Source organism: Charadrius vociferus, unplaced genomic scaffold, assembly GCF_000708025.1.
Source record: "Charadrius vociferus isolate BGI_N301 unplaced genomic scaffold, ASM70802v2 scaffold255, whole genome shotgun sequence".
NCBI lineage: Eukaryota > Metazoa > Chordata > Aves > Charadriiformes > Charadriidae > Charadrius > Charadrius vociferus.
This window is the reverse complement of record NW_009648785.1, coordinates 3,841,527-3,863,638: the sequence shown is the minus strand read 5'-3', so window position 1 is coordinate 3,863,638 and position 22,112 is coordinate 3,841,527. Positions and strand designations below refer to the sequence as shown.

At 39.3% G+C, this 22,112-nt stretch overlaps 1 protein-coding gene across 1 annotated transcript in view; it reads right to left on the bottom strand.

Moving 5' to 3' along the window:
* Window positions 1–16,889: 16,889 nt before the first annotated feature.
* The window catches only part of WDR60 (WD repeat domain 60), a 44,075-nt gene continuing 38,852 nt past the window's right edge, over window positions 16,890–22,112 (bottom strand). Inside the window, exons 18-22 of the mRNA XM_009886797.1 lie at window positions 21,047–21,107; window positions 20,697–20,793; window positions 20,265–20,396; window positions 18,505–18,728; window positions 16,890–17,333 (exon numbers count right to left, since the gene is read on the bottom strand). Of these exons, the coding sequence (XP_009885099.1) occupies window positions 17,162–17,333; window positions 18,505–18,728; window positions 20,265–20,396; window positions 20,697–20,793; window positions 21,047–21,107 (686 nt within the window). The 3' untranslated portion in view covers window positions 16,890–17,161. The remainder of the gene's footprint in view (window positions 17,334–18,504; window positions 18,729–20,264; window positions 20,397–20,696; window positions 20,794–21,046; window positions 21,108–22,112) is intronic.

Below are 22,112 nucleotides of genomic sequence, written 5' to 3'. Positions count from 1 at the left end.
TACAGGCACCGTTGTATCAGACCATGAAATAGCCCCTCTCCACCCGCTCGCCACTTCTCCCATAGTGCTCAACCTGCAGAGTTCAGGAGCAGAGGAGGAAGACACTCCTGCAAGGACAATGTTCCTACCTGCTCTCCGATGACGGAACCCTTGCTGGCCCCAGAAGCTAAGGACAGGTGTGTTGTGAGAGCAGATACAGGATAAAAGCATCCTTTAGCGATCCTGAGATTAAAAGCAGGGTAAGGGTACCAGGATAAGCCAGACCTGGTGTAGTGAATAGATGATGTCCATTTCTTTGCCAAAGTCTCCCTCCCGACGCTGCCCGCGTGCGTGCAGGGGAGCAGTGCTCTTCGGCTTCCTCTGGGCTGCCTCCTTTTGTCCCTTCTTGTCTCCTTTCCCAGCGCTTGCCGGGCACAGCCTCTGCCTCTTACACCTTCGCAATAGCTGAGCCTGAGGAACTGTCCTCCACCCATAAGGACACACTTACGCACCACGGTATGCAATTATCCCACAATTACAGCTTTCCCTGCACTGCGTACTTACAATTCATCTTTCCAGGAACCCTGATAGCTGGGGCATACAAGCACAAACTATTTTTATGAAGTGTTGTTAATTACGCTTTCTTTACTCTTGGTATCACAAGAAATCAGTCAGATCCAAGCACACACCCACGTGCCGGTTTTGATTTTAATTTCTTTAGTGCCTGTCAGGCCTCAGGTTTTCCTGTGAAGTTCCATGTTTGCCCCCATTGAACTTGTTGTTCCTTATGTTTTTTTACTGGAATATTTATCTTTCTAAACTCGTGTCAGCTTTCTTTGACTGCTCCTGTAAGCGTCCATCTCCTTGTAAAGACTATGCATTTGCTCTGTGAGTGTGGCTTTTCCCCTCTCTCATGGGTAGAAAGCTGAATTGATTACCTCAGTTTGGCCATTCTCTTTGCCCAGATAAATGTGGCCAATGAAAGTGAAATGAAAATGCCTGTGACCGCCTCTTGTCCCTGAAAATCCTGCAGGGATACAGAAAAAAGGATGGCAAGGGAATGGGGGTCCAGAATACCAAAGGTATTCCTCAGAAAGGGCACTACCCCGCAAAGCCTCGCATCCTTCCGGCAGCACAGATGCAGAGGCAAAGCCATCATGGTCCATCGGCCAAGGATGCCCACGTGGGTGCTTCTATGCAGACTGAGTGGAAAAAGGTCAGTTAGATCTGCAATACTGATAAGCCACTGGATTGTGGTGCTTCGTTACATTTTTACAGCTGTGCCAATGCTTTTGATCTTTTATTAGCATTTTAATAAATGGAAATGATGCAAACACAGGTAAATTCACAGGTGTTAGGCAGGACTTTTTTATCTGCACACTTTTATAGAACTAGCCCTTAATCCTGATGATATCTATGTGATAGCCATAGCATATGTATCTCCTGAGGCTGTAAGTCTGAGCTGGCAACAGTCAGTCTTTTGCAGGAGGTACCTATCACTTACTATTTCCATTTGAGCTTGAAGTATCGCAGCAGGAGCTTTCCTGTGATGGGGCAGTAGCCCATGCCAGCCTTCTCTCAGTGCTCCTGGGCATTCTTTAGGAGGAAATGAACGGGAGTATATTGTGAACATCAAACAAAAGTCATGTTCAAGCTCTATTCAATGGCCCAGCTGCAAAAGGCTGCCACCACTGCCAGCCCATAGCCCAAGTCTCAGGCATGAGGCACAGCTAAATCACAGCAGATCTGAGGTGGGGCATAGCGCTCACTGCAGAGCCGGGTGCTCGTGAGATTGTGTGGATGCCTAAAAGTTAGATACCTGTAACATCAGGGCAAAGCAAAAAGTTACTTAGGGCCCTAAAATGTCAGCAGAGACTACGTGATATCAAACCCCAGGTGGGAGGAAGGTGGGACGCAGATTCCAAATCTTTTTTCTCCTAACATTTAGTAGGACCGTCTCCGTCTCTGGTTCCTAATTCATTGCAAAGCAGATCAGTGTCACAGCTAAAACTCAGAGAAATGAAACATCGTGTGTGCTCTGCAAAGCAAAACAGTTCCCAGTTTCTGCTCCAACCTGCCTGCTTTCCGCACCAGCCCGTGACACGAGGATTGCACCCCGTCATCCACCCTCCTATCGTCACCACCTATTTCCAGATAAACAAGTGTCACTTTGGTGAACAGCACCATCCTTACCTTCATTACTTTTCTAACCACTGTCAACTGAATGTATCAGGCAGACAGTTACAGTGCTATCATTTATGGTACTATTATTCCTCTCTTAGCTGTTTTTCAGCACTCAGCATAAATCTTTGTAGGCAATTTTTTTAGACTGAGCTTTTAGACTGATGGAGATCTCAAGGTTTTGCAAACACTGCCTCTGCCAGAAGTTATTTTATTTTTAGGAATCGATTCTCTTCAATAATAAAAATGTATTTTACCACCTAATTTCAGGTAGCTGTGAGCATCCACCACCCTCTTCTTACTGGAATAAAGGGTGTTGTATTAGAGTGTGTCTTGTAGTGGTTGCTAATGTCTCCATGGCTGGCATGTAGTATTAGTTACACTTAATCAGTACTAAGAAGATTGAGACATACTGTGTTTGGGGATGAGAAAGTGGCAGAAAACTGAAAATCTCAAATAATCATTTGGCATTAACATTCTAATATTTAGAAAATTCATAATGACATGTGTTATCTTTACAGTTCGGTATTGAAAAATACTGATTACCTGTTAGGGAATTCAGCAGCAGGCTGAAAGCATCAGCCATTCATCGGGGTGAAAAAAACAGAGATTGTCCATGTGCCGTTTGCAAATCAGCATGGCAAGTTCAGAAAGGGATCACTTTATTTCTCCCTTTTTATATTGTCAGAAAGTACTTGCCTCACAAATGTTGCATCATTCATATTCTCAAGAACACCTTTCCTCTTTTTGGACAACTTAGTTTATTTATCTATTTAGTTTTATTGAGGTCAAAGTAATGGGAATTGAAATAACCAGGATCCAAAATAGTGAGAGGGTAGACTATTGTCACTGTAGCTGTGTGGAAGAGGACAGAACACATCTTAGAGCGTTGTTGGCCTCATTTAGACAGACTGATTGCGTGGATGCTGGGAGGATGCTGTGGAAAGATGACTGCCAGGTTTGGGGCGGGCTTGACACGCGGGATGGTGGTACACAACGGGCTGGTGCAAGGAGGTGGCCGAGGGAGTGAAAGGTGGGAGGAAGCCAAAAAATGAGGCAAAACTATGAGTGTGAACAAAGAAAACTGCCGTCCAGTTGAGAGAATAATAGATACTAGCCCATAGTGATACGCTGAGGAATTAGACAGAAGAGCTGAATCCTGCCAAGTCCAGTGCCCAGCCCCTCCAAGAGCCCGTGTCCCTTCAAGGCCACCAACAACCATAGGTCCTGGTCTGCCAGTGCCTGGCACCTTATCTCATCCTTTGCATTCATGTAGAACTAGAAGAAGAGAGACTGGTAGAATTTTATCCTTGTTTTCTACTTATTTGTAGGTATTTTATACTTATTTTCCACAGGTACAATACTTAAATTTCTGGTGTACATTGCTGCAGCAGCACAGTAGTATTGCTCTAACACATGTGCTTAATTATTTTCACAGGCTCACAACTGGATGGTCATCATGCAAAACTGAATTCAGTCAGCAGGGATGACTGCACTGTTCTGTATAAAGTCTTTTAAGGTGTTGATGCATTAAATACAGTAAGTCAGATTCCAGCAGCTCCTTGCAAGGCTGCTGGGCAGCCACTGCAGTTAGGGGCTGAAAACATATAAGGACTTTCATTCAGAAAACAAATGCTAGTAAATTCATAATGTCTTTATGCATGATCCAGCACTACAGTCTGTGTATATGTCAAGACACATTTCACTAAACTCCAAAACTCTCTGTGGGCAACATTTACATTTGGATGTATCTGCCTATCCTTTAAGCAACCTGCATAAAATATTTTCCCTCTATTTCTTTCCTTCTGTTGATGATTTTATTCTATGCTAGAAGCATTTTTTAACAAAATGTTAAGTGATGTTATCGCTACTGTTGCAAATTGATATATGCGCTATAATGCAAACAGCCTGTGGGACAATCACTGCGCTTTTGACTACATTTTAAAGGCATCACAGTGATTGTTAAGTAGGCCATTATGGATGTTTAAGTTTTTAAAATGTATTGGTTTAAATTATGTATGTTAATGGACCTATCAACATTACAAATGTAGTTTGCAGCAAACTACTTATAATGTACGAATGATAAGCCATAAATAATAACTATGGCTGTAAATTAAATTACTTGATTATGCCGCAAAGATGCACTTTAATTTGGAACAGAAGGTTACTTTGAAATGATTTCAGCAGCTGATAATGCCTTTAGAGTACCAGAGCCTTATGAGCCATAGTCTTCTTTAAGTCATGCATCAAACTTCCTGACAGATTTTGCCCACTAACCTGCTTTGGTGGATATTGCTATGCCCTGAATGCAACGGATGTGACAGACTGACAAAAAAATGAATGAAGACATTTGTTAACCAAAATATGGAAGGGCTTTCAATCAAAGACATGAATGCTTTTCTGATAGACAGTGAACAACCTTGGGCTGGGTATCAACGAGAGATAAGCTCTTAGAAGGGTCTTAATTTTGAGAGACAACAGACACCCATTGTCTCTAGCGGAGTTACAGATACCTAGGAATTTTTGAATATCCACAAATAAATAATGGTATTATAAAAAAACCCCACCCTATAGCAGAACTTAATATGAGGCTTTGAAATACAAGCTGAGCAGAAATGCAATGCTTAAGCACTACTCCCATTATGTCTTACATTGCTGGTATCGTAGATTAGATTCTGGATGAATTTCAATAGATAGAATACCCAAAAATAACTTACCAAACATGCACTCTTGTACCCAAAAGCTGCTCTGATAATTTGCACGTATCTAAATGGAAAAGGGATGAGGTTGTGGGAAAGCACTGGAGAGCTCTTGTTCAAGGAGCAGTGAGCCTTTTCTGGGTATCCCAATGGAAATACTGCACCTGCCTTAAAATCAGAGGGTAAAACCCAGGATTGTTAAGGCACACAGTAACCGCCCAAGGCTTTCTGAGAGCTCAGGGCAGTGGTAGCACTGCTGTATATCTGTAAGGAGACTCCTTCTCAAACCTTCTTGGCCCTAAGGGCTCCCTCGATACTTGCTGGGGCATGTAGCCCCCTTGGGGACTGTTATACAGGGTGACAGAGGGTTTTGTATATTGTGAACTTCCCCGTTAGAGTCACCATTAACACCCACCGGGTAAGGGCAAAAAGCAGGGACTCATCTGGGCTGGATGAGCAATCAGATTTCTCGTTACAAAGTGACAACAAAGCGATACTAAAAAACAAAATATAAAAATGATCCCACTTTAAGTCTAAGAACTGTGCTACTTCTAGTTGCTTGGTGCATTTATTTTTTCTCTAATCCAGTACCTCTAAACATCCCAGCTGTTACAACTGGGGCTTGGGGGTCCACCTCTTCTTTCTGAATTCTGCCACTGGATCTGAACTTGTACGTTTGTTGCTCTGAAGCCAATTACTAAGCACTTTGGGTTGGGTTTTTTTTTTCCCCTTTAGAAAAAGCCAATCCTGGAAGATGGTGTGATCATGCATCAAAAGATGTTGATGCTTTCAACAGTGTTTCAAGTAAATGGGACTTGTTTGTTTGATCTCTCAGCCTGATATTATAAAAGTCACTCAGCAGCAAGATTTGTTATTTTAATTATATTTTGATTTCTCCTCTGCAGGATCTGGTTGGGCAACATTTGTTCTACAAAGGAACAAATCAGAAATTCGGAAAGCTTCATCAGGTAACTGTTTGTGGGTTCCAGTTTGGGCAGTTAAGAGCATACAGGCAAGACGCAGGAAAATCTGGTGTGAGAGGAGGGAACGTGTGGCATGAACGTGTCCTCACCATATAGCCCTGGCTTGCCTTCCTGCTCCTTCCTCCTCAGCAGCACGTGGGTGAGCTCTTCGGCTCCATGCCCTCCCCCTTCAGTGGCAGCTCCCCAGGGCTCTTCTATCCCACGAGGAGGGAAAGGAGGAGAAAGTCTCTATGATCCCAATCCCCTTCTACAGCAACATGGGTACCTTTCTTCTCGCTACCCTTTGCCGTGCCGTGTGGAAGCTTTGATCCTCACCATCACCGTGGGATGAAAGAGATTAAAGAGGCAGAACAGATGCCTTAGGATACAACCTGCAGATGTATCCCTGTTTCACCGCTGGGATCTTCATCTGCTTTCTCAGCAGCCACTGCAATTATATCACAGACACTGGTGGCCGCAGCAGCCACCAAAAAAGTAGCAGTATTTCAGGCAGCACTTTCAGAGGAGAGCTTTGCCAGCTCTCTGAACAGAGGTGCTCAGTCTGAACACTCCCAAGGTGCAGTCCACAGGTCACTGATTGAAGTGTTTTCCAGTGTGACTGTAATGCAAACACTCCAAATCTGTGCCCATTTTTTATGCTGCATCTGGGACAGAGTAGCACCACTTCCCTCCCCTCTCATGCCCCGCAAAATCCATGGGTTTTAATGCAGTCTGTCAGATCCATGATGGGGGTGAGGAAAATAATGATTTCAAATCCACATTCACACAAAGGAAGACATTTATGAAATATTTGTACCTACTCGTTTTGCCTCACTCCTTCATTTCATCTGAGTCATGTCACTTTCACCAGAAACTTTTCACAACCATTCTCGGAGATGAGACATTGAGACCCTCTGGGACAGCGTGCTCAAAGTCTCACTCAGCTGCTGAATGATGCAAGTTATAGAAATATTGCAAATGACTCGAATATCAACAGCCAGAGCTGCATAAACCTGACATTGCCGATTTTCCTTATATCAGCTGTCAGCCTCTTAGATGCCCTATGGGCCGTTTGCTCCATATACCTATAGTGCCCGCCCGTGGGGATGGCATCGGCTTCAGCAGCCCTTTCTGAGGCAATGCCAATTGCTCTACACTGCAGTATTACATATTTTATCTCTAATAAATGTGTTGCAGAGAAACTGCCAAAACAATGTCTCAGAAACTTCGGTTTCAGCAGCTTTCCATGATGAAATTTTTATTGGTGCCTTGCCTCTGCTGTTTGAGAGCTGGAGGTAAATTATATTGTTATAATGAAACCCCGATTCTGTCAGACTGATGATGGGCTGGGGAGAGTAGATTTCAGATCCACATTGACATAGATGAAGACATTTATGAGATTTACAGTGACTAATATTTCCTCAGTCTCTCTTCATTTCATTTGAATCATGTCAATTGTACTGTGCCACAAAAAGCTCCACGTAGTACCATGGAGGAACATCTTTCTCCCTCTTTGAAATACATCACCCCAAAGTCCATTATCTTGGGACATTCCAGGAACCTAAGAGAACGCTGAATCCTAAATCTGGCTTGTTTCGCTGTTATGTGTGAGTGGCACCTCTTGCCTGGCAGAGACACCGGTAGTGCCTGTCCCCGTGCCAGGGCTGAGGTCCGACGGGTGAGGGCAGGCTTGGCTGTGAGGGGAGGCAGTGGGCGCACAGCACGGCTTTTTGATCTAAACCTACGCATCTTTGTAATCCAAATCAGATCTCTAAACTACCTATATCTAGATATCAGGTGCCTAAGTTTTAGATACAGAGAAATATATATACAAACATTTATATTATTTAATTAGCATTTATATTTAAAACTTCCATTGATTGATATTTCCCATATTCCTTTCTCATGTCAACATTTTACTAGTGTATTTTAAAGTGTGTTTTAAAAACAAGATAACTATACTTCGTCTTCTGTTCTTTCTTAGGAATTGAATGATGTCACTGTTCTCCATGAGCTTTTAACTTCAAAGATCAATACTGATCAACAAATTGTGGTTTTTCCTACAATTTCCTACAAACTGAGGAAAGTTTGTAGAAAAAAAAAGAGTCAGTTTACCGCAATAGCTGTCAGCTGCTTATTTGTTACACCTTGACTCATTTTGAGAGTCTAATTTCCACCTGAAAAGATTCAAAATGGTAATATTATGGATGAAAAAAAAAAAGTTTACATTAAAAATATGCCTACTGAGGCATGATTAAGAAAGGGAGAATTACTGTCTTCTATAAAGTCACAGATAATCTGTTCCTTTCTAAATAATCACAGCTTTTCCACTGCATTATGCCGAGGACCCATTCCCCGCACAGACTCCACCAGGCCTCCTATGACTCGCTCAGTCTTGGATATCCGTTTGGTTTTATTTTTGCACTTTGAAATGGAACATCTCTCTGGAGACATTGAAAACCAAAACACTGAAAGGACACACACACTTATTGTTGTCAAAATTATAACAGATGAGGCTTATTGGATACACGTACAGCTACGCCAAAGGAGCGTTAGGAGCTACAGGAACCCGGTGTTTGTCCCTGGGGCATGTGCAGATTTGGATCCTGTAACTTAGAGTTCACAAGCCCAAAGTTTCCGCTGGATCACAGGGCATTTGCTCTTCGCCAGGATCTTTGTCTAAGGATGGTAACCCCTCCACTCGCTTCAGCGGTCACCGTCCTGCCCCAGCTGCAACGTCTCTTCCTTTCTGCCCTGCTTTGGAAATCTCCAATCTCTAAACGAAAGCTACCATTCTCCTTGCTCTGGGGGGATCAAACCAGCTGACCTACCACATCACTAGCCTTGTTCTATGCCAAAATATGGATTCCTTATTTTAAAAAGTGATCACTTCAAGGGCAAAGACGTATTCCATCACTGACCTTTACTGGAGTCAAATAGTCCACATCTCCATTGTGCAAGGGCTGAAGCTCCCAGGCTCTGCTTGAGGCTAATTTCAACACACATCTACCTTCCTTATCTAAACAAGTGCCCTTGGAGCAGGGTCTGACGCAATTTACTGGTATTTCCAGGTGTGACTATTACAGAAAACACCTTTGTAGTTGAAAGTGAAAAAACATTTGAGGCTAAATCGTGCTCTAAATGCAACACACCTCAACGTAGAGAAGACTGATGAATACCTGGAAGAGTTTCACTATGAGGAGTCATTAATACACACAGACAGCATGGGAAATAATAATTTCCCTATTTATTTCCCAGATGAAGTTTCCCTTTTCGGATAATACAAGATCCAGGACATAGTTAATGAATTGATCAGCCAGCAGGCTTAAAACAGAAGTATTTATTTACACAGTGTAATTATTCAATGGAATATATCGCCACAAAATTTTTGGAGGCCAAAATAAAAATAGTTTTAAAAAGCGATTGGATGAATTAATGGGAAAAAAATGCTCTCTTTCTCTTAAACACTGTGATCTGCTACCATCTGAGTCAGAAAATTCCTATGCCACAGATTGCCAGGAGCTTGGAAGACATACCATACTTGGAAGAAAAGTATCATTGCCTGCTTCCTGCGTTATTCTGTATTGCTTTCTTCAGCATTTGCTGTTGGCCCATGTGGATGGGTTAAAAGCGACCTGTTGTCTGAATGTGGCTATTTTCATGTATGGATAGATCTCTTAGAAAAACCTTAAACTTCAGGGATCAGTAAAGACTTGAAGTTTTTTGTTTTTAAAGACATGGATGCAGGGATATGAAATGTAGCACGTTGTGAAATCCTTATCTTCGTAAAATATGAAAAGAATGCAAACTGGAGCTTCAAGAAATGTAAACTACTCTCAATGTCTTTGCAGATTGTAGATAGGTAGTTTGCAGTTGTTATCTGTACAGCATGGACCCCATGCAGCCATGACACAATTAGTAATGTATTTGCTTAATGAATTGACCTTGCTGAACTGCCAAAATGCTAAGTATTCAGCAAGTAAACTAAAAACCTAAGGAAACTTAGGGAAACTACTGTAATATACTCTCTTTCTGTAGCTTAGGTCCTGTGTTCCAACCCCAACAACCCCAGTGAAGGAAATTCATTTTGTTCAATGTGAATTTCATAATTTTGGATGAATTAATCTTTAAATGAGGCCCTTTGACACTGTCTTAGAACGTGAAAAATAGTTGGATATCTAAAGTAACCTCAGTAATCATTCATTTTCTAAATGAAGGTTAGAAGGGCAGTTTCAGATCCATTTTTTTCTTTATCCTGCTTTTCTGGTATTAATCAGCCTGTCCTTTGGTTCAACTGCATGGGCATTAAGAGTATCGTGTTACCATTGCAAATAAATGCAGCAATCAAAAAAATATCTTTTCCACCTCCATCATATAAGCTCTGTGATACAAAGACTCTTTTCTTGGTTACTTACTTCAACAGCGCAATAGAACTGGACTTCCAAATGGTTGTCAAAAATTATTCTAGATGAGGAAAGTTTATTAAACTTTTCTCTTAATTCTTTGCCCTTAAGATATGGCATTTGAAATATGCAGTACTGAGTCCAGTTGTGGTAATTCGTATCTTTATGTAACTCACAGCAAGGGTTCACTGTCTGACTTTGCTATTTAAAAATGATAGCAAATATCTGATATCCACACCTAAGCCTCTGGAAGAGTTTCTCCATGTCTCTAAACAACTCAATTTTACCCAGCTCTCCGTTCTTCTGTCTCCAAGAAGAACCAAGTGGATTAAAAATGTGGCTTTTAAAATATGTGTCTAACCAGCTGCTGTGATATGTCTTTTTTTTCTGTAATAAAGAGAAAAAACATTGCAGTTTGAGTTTGAGGCAAGTTATAAAATCTCTGATGTGCAACAACTGTGGTCTAGACAAGTTGAACAGTTTTTCCTGGTCACAAGACCGACAACATAAAATAACAGTGAAATTATCAGCTAGTGAAGCAGAACTTTTGGCTAAGAGGAAAGAGCTCTTAAAGAACACTGTAGCCACCTCAAGGCTTGACTAAAAAGACTAATAATATGGTCTAACTGCTTTTTATTTATTGTATTAAACCTATTCAGCAGCAACAGACTGTCTGACCCGTGCATGGGATTAGTTCCCAATGAAGCTGTTATATTTCAGACTCCTAAAAGCAAAAACCACTTGACATCTGGGAGAAAAGGGCAACAAATATATTACAAAATTTAATGAATCCAATAGAAGTAAGGGTTCAACTAAAGGTGAAAAATAATCACGTTACAAATGTCAGTGGGTAGTATAGGCTATTACAATATTACTTTACTCCTGGTTTTACTAGTGTAGCAATGCTGTTTTCAATGCGGTTGCAACAGTGTAAAACTGGAAAAAGGAGAGCTTAGGCTGCTTTAATTTATAACAGGATATAAATTATTTGAAGCTGAAATTCCATCAGTTTAATGGCAACAGTGTCAAAAAATTTAAGCTACATCCATGAAAAACAGATTTTTCTAATTACGGACAAGTGTTAGTGCTTTTATTCAAGTCTGCATTTGACACTATGTCAATGAAGAAAAAAAGCACAGATTTCCTTGTGCTCAAAATCAAGCCCATCGATGCTACCAATTGGACTCCGGTCTACCTCCATAATTCTCATACCTTCACCTCTGTCTAAGGTCAGCTTAACTCAGGACCACATTGCACTAAGCCACTGAGACTGATAAACCATATTTTGTAAAGAAAGTATGTTTCTGATTACAAATGGAAGATGTGTACACAACACAGCTCCTGGAATGTCTGAATTAGCATTGTCACAGAGGACAAGGCGGCACAATTAAACCTGTATTTCACATGTTCCCTTCCTGTCCCAAAAGCAGATTCGGTGGAAAGCAGGACCCTCCCAGCTGGCCTTGTCTTGCTGCCAACGCTCAGATGCACCAAGGCCACACCGACGGCAGCCGGGCAAGAGCAGCGGTGGATCACCCCTTCCCCGCCTGGCCAGGGACAGCCAGCGCTCCCTGAACACGGGCAACTTTGAGAGGGATGGAAATCGAATCCGAATCTCATAGACAATTAGACTTCCTCATGCCACATACCCGAATAGGTATCCTAACAACACAGGTATGCGACAGTTTTCAGGATTTAGAATAAACCACCGCTGGATCCAGAAGAGAGAAGGATCTCCAGAGCGCAGAGCTGGCACCTCAGTAAGGAGGCAGGGTGGCCAGGTCTGCCCGCTGTTAGCCACTGGAAATCGATCTCATGCACACCTGAATTCTCCTCATTTTGTGCCATTCAATTCATTCTAAGCATTTTACTGGATTTACAAATCACTTTTTTCAACACTTATTCAGAGAATTATTTTCCACCTAAACCACCTTAAACTATTGAAAATAGGTTGAGAGCTTTTACCTTTCTCAAGTGGCAGTTGTTGGTATCAAACCAATATTAAAGTCAACCATGGAAGAGAAAACAATAAAGTTTCTGAAAGCAAATTGAGAGAAAAGAGTGTGCGTTTGGGGGGTGGGGGGCAGCAGGTGGACGATCACTGCCTATAAATACTTGTATATAAATACAAGGAAAATAAAGACCTGTAATGAGAAATTTACTTTCTGTTATGTTTCACAGCCCGTATAGGAGAAACATAAGATATACATGGAAACATTTACATTGATTTCGGTTGGCTTCAATTCAGTCCATGAGGTATAAAGAAATTATTTCATTATGACTACTTCATTGACTGTCGCACACGGTCAGACATGGAGAAAGTCTCATTGCTGCATTGCCAATGCAGTATCTGCTGTGAAGGTAAAAATCTCCAGCTTCCAGTGCCAGCTACGAAAACACTTCAAACCCTTCAATATCTCAGGCGATCTGATCAAGGGACATCTTTTCATTCCCAGTACAGTGGGCTTGGTACTAGTGGCTGCAGAAAGTGGCTTCCCTAAAAAGGAAAGGCGAAAGAAATCAAAGATTTTGTGGGAAAAAGCTGTGGAAAACACTGTAGGGAGGGAAGGAAGCATCCCCTCCCCCCCAGCCATAGTCAACAGCTATTTGTATAATTGCATTTGCTGACTTCTTTAAAAATAGATAATGCCAGGCATGGCTGATCTAAATAAAAAATTATTATTTTTACCATTAAGAGTATATGTAAACACTTCCCCCTTGATGCTAAGGTTTTGCAAAACATAATTAGAAGTGTAATTTCAATAATTGGTATGATTGTCTTTTGCTTGTCACTCTATTTCCACCAGTAAAATCCCGTGGGATGTAACCATTATGGTGTCAAGTGAACTTTGCTTCGGTGAATGGCAAATGCTGTCAGCTACACTGCAATTGCTGAAGCATCAGACACTGACAGTGTATTTTTCTTTCCCTTCGTAAAGAGGACGTGGTTGGTAACTGGAAGGTCTGGGTGAGGATATCTTCAGTAAATCCCCACAGCAGCAAGCAGGTAACCTATTTATTCAATTTCAAAACAGTGTGAAGAATGACCAGCTTCCAGGACTGGGCAGCCCACATCTCTTCTCCACCCTTCACACCAATGACTAGCACTTGAGAGGTGAGCTGGAAAACTCTGTAGTCATGCTAAGAAACTCCAAGTAAAAAAACAGTCTGAAATATAATCCACACTTAAATAGCTCCAGAGGGATATTTCATGTAGCATTAAAAAAAAGAAAAAGATAAATAATTCCACATGCTACTCAGTTTTCAAAGAGCGGCACCTAAATCACCGCTTCCTATATTGCAACATGAAGACATAGGCCCTCCTACAGCAGTCTGAATAACGCATGAAGGAATTAGGGTAAAAGATTTTCTCTTGATATACTTTGTGTAACTGTCAGGAACTGCTAGTAAAAGAGAAGTTAGCTGATTTTTTTAAGGGGACCTGTAAATGGAATTGATGTCTTCCTTCTCACAGCTGAGGAGGCTCAGAAACACACAGACAAACGAGTGTTTGTCGATAGCTTCCTGATAAACCGGACTGGAAATCAAGCTAGCAATGAAAATATGGCTCATTAGCCACTTTCCTGTCCCAGTATCTTTGGAAATTTTCCTGGATTGCATGCCATCAAGCATGCCACTGACGGCCAAAGTCTGGTTGGTTCCTAAGTGAGTTTAACAGCTAGGCCTATTCCAACAGTCTGCATAATCCAATGACACTTTAGTATTTGCTTTAGTCCAGCCAATTTCTACACCTAGAACAAACCTAGATGGACTTTCTAACTCCATCAGGAAAAAAAATCTGTCTTTAAAAAGAATAACTATTTTTATGATTTAACTGTGTTCTGCTAAAAATAATCCAGTTAGTAGAATATTTGCTCATTGCTATGGAAGCTGCAATGCTCCCGCACCCTTCAACACGTCTTACCTAAATAACTATGATTAATTAAGGCAAAATTGCATTGGGTAAGATGGTCACCTTCAGTACAATTAAAAAGAAATGTTCTGGTACAAAAGCAGCAGCATGCTATTCCTGTTCTCCCGAGCTTTGCTGCAAATATAGACTGACAGGTTAATAAAAGAATTTCTAAACAGTTGTAAGAAATCAGCCATCTGACTCAAGAATTCTGTTCCTCAGTTAAATTATTATTCAGCTACTGAAATCTTCATTTTCCCATCTGTGAGATGACAAAATCCAACGAAAACAGTATTAATATTTATGTTCTAAATAGAAAAGCCTTTCAAAGCACGTTCATAAAGTGGAAAATAAAAGCAGAAGTTTATCCAAAACTTTCTGGCATTTTACATATTTAAAAATTGTCAGCCTTGCTGCCAGGATTTGTTGGCTTTGGAGCAAGAGGTTCTATTTTATGAAAGTTATTAATATGGGTGGATAGTGATTCAACTTCTATATCATTTGAATGGTAAGTTTCTATTATATGGGTCAGTTAATTTTAACTACAGTTCATTCTGTTAAGAATACGGATTCCAAAACTGCCCACAGGTGGACAAAAAAATATTATTGGTGCTATTTTAAATGTTTCACGACAGTAGTGCTTACCTCCTATATAAAGATTATTCGGTAGAATACGCGTACACATGCACACATCAGAGCTACCAGTAAAAATTATATGGATATGAAAATAACTTGGAATTAACAGTGAACTTCTTTCTTTCATAGAGTCATACTGTTGCTTGCTTATGAAACATGAGCAAAATCCAATACCTTATGTTAACAATACAAACTTGACAATCATTAGAAGTAGCTAATGGAAAATTAAATATTCTTTTTTTGTTTGAAACAATTTTGTAAGTCCACATGCATAGAATACTTTTTTTGTATTGCAGCCTACCAACACTTCCAACTTTTCTGATCAGATATATGCTCAAAACGGCTACATCAATATGCCCAACTGCTAAGATTACATGTAGTGTCACTTTAATGGTCTGCATTTACTCAAGGAGAGAACACGCAAAAGAGCAGCAACTTCTACACATTTTTTCCTCACATTCTCACAACAGCAACTGTCAGCACAGGATACATTCATATTATTACATTAGTTTGCAGTTCAAGAGAGAAAACTCATCTTTTAGGCAAGAAACAGAGGCCCAATGTGGGAACCCACTCACCCTCAGCTCTCCAGGCAGTACAAGCATAACTGGCCTAAAATATTTGGATCTTTGAATTCAAGCATACCTATCAACAGCAGCTCAAAAGTAGCAACAGGTACTTCTGTGTGAAGGTTGACACTATTTTTTTCTTTTTGCATACTGAAAAAAAAAAACCAAAACACCACCACTGCATGCAGCACAAGGCAGAAAAACCCAACCCTTTGTTTACAGTTCCCGTGTGCAGAAGTGGCTGCAGTAAGAAAATTCAGGATGGCAAGTCCTGAAAGTGATGAAACGATAACAAGTAAGAGATTTCTTTCAGAAGACTGTTATAATTTCAAAGCTTAATTTTGATCTTAAGTTGGGGAGGGAGGGAGTGATGAGGGGTGTGTGTCTCTCTCTGAGAGGGAGAGAGAGAGATTTGGGTTTGTTTTTTTACTATGGCTTTCAGTAGTGATGCTCTGCTACGTTACTACAAAAAAGTAAGGGCCATTCATTCTTTATCTGAATTACTAAAGCTATTCTAATTTAACTTGTAATGCATATTATTACTGTACAAACCCAACAATGAAGATGAGGAGAGTCATTTGTGTTCATGCCCATAAAAAAAAATAATCTATAGCTGACCAGGGAACTGGGATAGCAAAAATGGTCTCTGAAATATGCATCCATCCGACAGTTCATCAGGCTCTCTGGATTGCAGCCTCTGTCTTTGAGGCAAGGGGAACATGCAGTGGACTACAACAAATTCATTCCCAAAGTGGTGTATGTTGTTTATATAAGGCACTCATTTTTTACTGCTGTGACTTGGCACCATCATGTGGCCACTTTGAGTTTGCTCAATTTAAGTAACAATTACATAGAAAAATGTTTGCAACAAATTAAGTAGAAATTAAAAAATGTTTCAGGCTACTTTAGAAGGAGATGGTACATATGTTAAATATATGTTCACTAAATTCTGAACACATCATCTTCCAATTGTGCTTTTGTTCCCTGAATCTATGCTCATTCAATCATGCTTTCCATCATGATCCGAAGTTGTTAGGCTACAAGACATTTTTCTGTGGTTGGTCTCGGTCCAAACTTTACCAACAGTGTACAAAACCTAAAATGATATTATAGACAACTATCCTCTTCCTCACTACAAGAGCTTTGGGAATGATTTGCAGGATTAAACAGGTCAGTATTTTCTGGTTTACATCCGAAATCCCAAAGGATTTAGAATTTCAGTAAATCTCAAGCATATTGTTTACATAGTACCATCCAAACAGGTAGGGTACATACTAGGACAATTCAAGTTTGTCAGGTATTTCTTTTGCAAAATTTCAGGGTCAAAATCACAAGTAAGGCATCATGTGGTGTACATTTGTATTCTGATATGTTTGCATAGTGTTTTTAGGTGGATGTAAGAAAGTTTTACCAAGTATTAATGAGTAAAAGGCTCAGAGGCAGAAGTCCCCATACATTCCGGTAGCTTACAGAGGCACAACTTTATGCTCACCAGACAAAGAATTGCTATCGTTTACTTCAGAGCAGAATAATGAGAAACAGCAGCTTAATTTATAGGAATATATTTTCAGTATTTTTGTGAAAATATATACATTTAGACTATTCAATACTGAAAAACAGTTCCTCATTTTTTTGAATACAATAATGCTAAATTTGATTCTGCCATTATTGTGATAAAATATATGGTTTCAGCTGAAATACTTTAAAATATATACAAGTTATATACAAATACAAAATTATATTATAAAACTTCTAATTACAGTAAAAAATAATCTAAATATTTTGCAATAATTTGTACACCCAGAGAGTTGTTTCATTTCTAGAAAGACTGCAATAAAAGCAAATGTAGTTTTTCAGATTCCCCAGGCTGAGGTAATGCCCACTTCTCCTTTACATACTGTATGTCTATCTCTCCAGATTCTTTGGCCAGTGCAAGGCCTAACAATCCATTTGTTTTTTCTGGTTCTCCCAGCAGAGCCATAGTCACAACACTGAAATCAAAAGAATGGGGGAGTGGTTTTAATTGAGGCAAAATTAATAGAAATTGGTGTTTTCAAACTTGTTTTTAGCAGGTTACTTATAGTTAACTAAAGGATTCCTTTTTTCTGCTCATCAGTGTAATAGTCCTCACTATTTCCTATTTTACTATGTCCCTGCCTATGGCAGGGAGGTTGGAACTCGATGATCTTCAAGGTCCTTTCCAACCTAAACCATTCTATGATTCTATGATTTCAAGCCCCAGCATGTTCTTTAGCTTTTCACCATTTGCAATCATTTAAGTTAAACATAACAGGCAATTCTTCCCCTGTTCAAAGATTTCTAATCATGACTTAAAAATTATTTCAAGCATGTAAAAATGAACTATTTTTATGGTATTTTCCAGTACAGTGTAGCAACTTTAAAAATTATATTATTTTCTCTAGCAGCGCTTTGCTACAATTTACAAGGCTACAAGGAAAACTTTTAGTTTGAGGGATACTCACCAAGACTAACTAAAGCCTAGGGAAGACAGAGTCTCCAAGTACGGCTCCCATCAGGGAGGAAAGAGAATCCTCAAGACCATAATTCAGAAAGGCTAAATTTAACTCCTTTTCTGCAGCATAGCCAGATCTCTATACTGACTACAGGAACAGTATTGTGAGTCTTGGTGAATACATGCTAGCCAAAAATATTCTTGTTTACTTTGTGACAATGAACACAATATATTTCTTTATATTGGTAACCATACTATATATAGGCATTTTAAAATGTCCAACATATCTTGCCTATTTTAGAGGTTGATCCTGATCCAGCAAAGCTATCTTTGAACTGGAGAAGTCCAGTGATTTTAGTGGGAACAAAACTTTTCTCTTCATATAAACACCAACTGCTCCACGTACAGACGTGTGTCCCAACTGATAACACTATACATGATTTTGAATTATACTAACATTTTTTGTCCTTTATCAGACTGTATACAATAGTAAGTAAATAAGGATAAACTAAAATTTAGCTTGCTATGGTCTCTTTCAACACCTCCAACAATTTAAAAAATATAGTGAGAAAAGCAAATTCTAATGAAGATTTCAAGTTAAGCAAAAAACCCCATCCAAACTGTAATCAAAATGTAGATGATAATAATATCGATATTTTGTTAAAATTAAAGAAATGTAATGTACTTACTTCTCTGATGGAATGGTCTGCTTTGCCACAGGCAGCAAATCATTTTCCAGAAGATCCCAAATGTAAATATTAGATGATGCATCCAGGACAAAAAACACAGAGGGTCTTGTTAAAGCCCACTGCAGGGCAATAACTGGCTGGCCATTTGTGCTGTCATTCCACTGCATGAGGGGATACTCTGATGTCATTTGGTGTAATCTAATACTTCCATCTGAACAGCCAACCTGTATCGTAGTCAAAAAGAAAATACTTCCTGGAAACAAAGCAAACTAAGCAACATAAAAACTGTAATTCTGTTCTTGACAATATCAGTCATATAAATAAAAATATTTATCCGAGTCAAGTGGCACATATCTCTCGTGTCTCACTCTATGGACTATCTGGATTTTAACTTTTAATGTAAATTTTAGTTCAAAAGCACTTAAGTCTGTACTACGCGTACTAGAGTAATCTAATCCACTAATCCTAGGATGAAGTCCCAATTTCCTGTTTTAAAAAAAGTTCTCAAACTACCAACTTCACTAATACTATGATACACCACAACTTGACAGTAGTCGGAATTGGGGCTAGGTCAGAGCCTGGAGACCAATTCAGACGGCTACTTAATGATACATGTAATCTGCAAAACCAAGAATAGCTTTCAGTGGGACAGGCTGTGCTTAACAGTATAATGATATTAAACTGATTCATAATGAACAGCTAAATCCAAAGACAGGCGGATGTCACTGCTTCCAGATATTTTGTTATAATCTTTGTCTTGCTAGTATAATATTTACAAGTTTGCTCTGATCCAGGTTCAAAAAAACTATTCTATGAAAACAGAAAATAACTTATTCTTACTACGTTGAGCCATCTCTACATCAGGAAGACCTCTGAGAATTTTCAAATTATGATGACTTTTCACAGTGACTCTGCAAGTTGTGCTTACATTTAAAAGGACTCTGCAGATACAGACTTATAGAAGTCAGTATCACTCTAAATAAATGCATTTGGGAAAAAGGTAAGAACATCCACACTGGTAAAAGAAAGTTCTGACTGTGCAGTGGCGACACAAAATATGTATGCTGTAGCCAGACACATTCATTTTATACTTTAGGCAACGCCAATGAAGTCATGTGAATCATGGCAAATTTAGAAAGACAGCATTTTTGAGAGAGGATTAAGTACAAATACATGCAAGGATAAGCAGATCGAAAATCCTACCAAAGTTAGATTCAACTTGCACTGAATAAACTTTCATAAGGGAGACAAATAAAAACAGTGGGTATGTCAATATGAAGTGCTGAGGGCAGATTCGAACCCCCCGACCGCAGGGTACACTGCCAGGTGGACCCCAAGGGTAAGACTGACGTGGAGAGGAAAGGAAAGCAAGGAATGCCCAGAGCTGCCCCACAGACTTTTATTTCACAGCAACGCAGACATTTTGTCTCCAAAATGATTATGTCACTAAGACATGTATGATAAGAGTGAGAAACAGCTGAGACTTCATTAACAGCAGCAGACCTGCTTGCAATGCTGAACGTCAGTAAAAAATAAGGCTGAAGTGAGATTGCCATTTGTTTCTGCGAGCCAGATGGTCCACCTTTTACACAAGCAAAGTTCAAACTCCAGAATACAAGATTTTTTGGCACCCCTCATGGTAGACTGGAATTAATGAGGTAGATCAACTATCTCATCTAGTTAAATACGTCAAATTAGAAATCCGCCCTCAGCAAGTAAATAAAAAACAAAACTTGTATTATATTAAAATGTTTTCATACCAAAAATAGTGGCTTTCCAAAAGGGAAGAAATCAATTGTATTGATGCTTATTGATCTCAGTCCGCTCTCCTGGGGTCTGAATAGCTTTGGAAGAACTTTTAAATCATGTCTTGTACTATGGCCTACCAGCCCCTACGAACAATATAAAGAAAATTAATTAAACAAAACAAACCAAAATTTGCATTATTAGTATTACAAGAAAAAGTTAAATAATTCACAGAGCTGCTACCTTAAAAAGATATTAATAGCTAACAAATTTTAATAGCTAAAAGATTTTAATAATAGTCTCAAACTACGAATTTTATATATAGTACAGATTTTAATAACAGTCTCAAACTACGAATTTTATATATAGTGCATCAGTATAATTCCAAGCGGGGCAGCTTCCAAAACAAAAAATAACAATGAGCTGAATTTCAGCACATTACTCACAATGTTTGTTCCAACAATGAAATGATTAGGATTAGAAGACAGAAATTTAATAGTCAGTGTCTGGGGCATTCTCTGGCGCACATCCTTTGGGAAAAGGCTAGGAAAAACATAAAGGTAAAAGATGACATAAATACAGGAAGTTGTCTCCTAAAGCTATGCAAGTACATACAGAACCTCTTGATCTAAAACGTCTATGACTAGCTCTAGAAATAAATGTATATTAAAAGAAACCAAAACAACTAATGAAAACATTGTTAAATATATCTTACATAACAGCAAATGAATAAAGTATAGGAAAAATTACCTTTGTGAGATACATGAGTAAAATCTAAATATTCTTGATTTCTTACCTGTTATTCAATTCCATAGCAGAGCTATGAACTAACTTCACTTTCCCTCCAGGAATTAAACCTAGAATTATATAAAATAATTATTTAAACTGATTTAAACACTTTCCCTTAAGTAAGTGCTATCATCAAACAAAAACCTAAGCTAATAAGTTAAAGGTACTTTTCACTAGGGCATGTAGTGACAGGATGAGGGGGAATGGCTTTAACCTGGAAGAGGGCAGGTTTAGATTAAATATTAGCAAGAAATTTTTCACTTTGAGGGTGGTAAGGCACTGGAACAGGTTGCCTGGAGAAGTTGTCGAGGCCCCATCCCTGGAGGTGTTCAAGGCCAGGCTGGACGCGGCCCTGGGCAACCTGGTCTAGGGGGAGGTGTCCCTGCCTGTGGCAGGGGGGGTGGGACTCAAAGATCTTCAAGGTCCTTTCCAACCTAAACCATTCTATGATTCTATGATAATTAAATTGTTTATTGTAGATGTAGCTTTTGATACGTAAGAATCTCACATCATTTAGAACTATTTACTTCAGAATTCAAATCTGAAGAGTTGTAACCTTTGATAGAAATCAAAGAAAGAGGACAGAGAAAGGGAAACATGATTATATGTTTACTTTATTTTTACAGTATGCATATAACATCCTGTAATATCACTCTATAAAACCCAATTCTATCAATAGTGAAAATGCACATTTATGTCACTTGGACCTTTGACAGCGAATTATGGTAATGAGAGACTGTAATACTTCCATAAAGTTGGTCTATGTTACTTGTTAGTAGAGAATAACATAAACAATTCAAATCCTTCAAACACAAAAATCTTTGGAAGACAAAAAAATGAATGCTGGTGGCAGTAAAACTGTGCCAACACACGACCATAGCTTTAAAATGTACCTCTCCACAGACATAATACCCAGCTTTAGCAGCTCAGTATAGCCAGACATGGCACACGAGCTTGCAAATTAGAAAATTGATCAAAATCTCTAGTTTGTTAGCACTACTTCATTGTTTGTACAAATATTTTAAAATGTATCAGGATTTTAATCACAGTCTTTTCCACTTAGGTAAGTATAC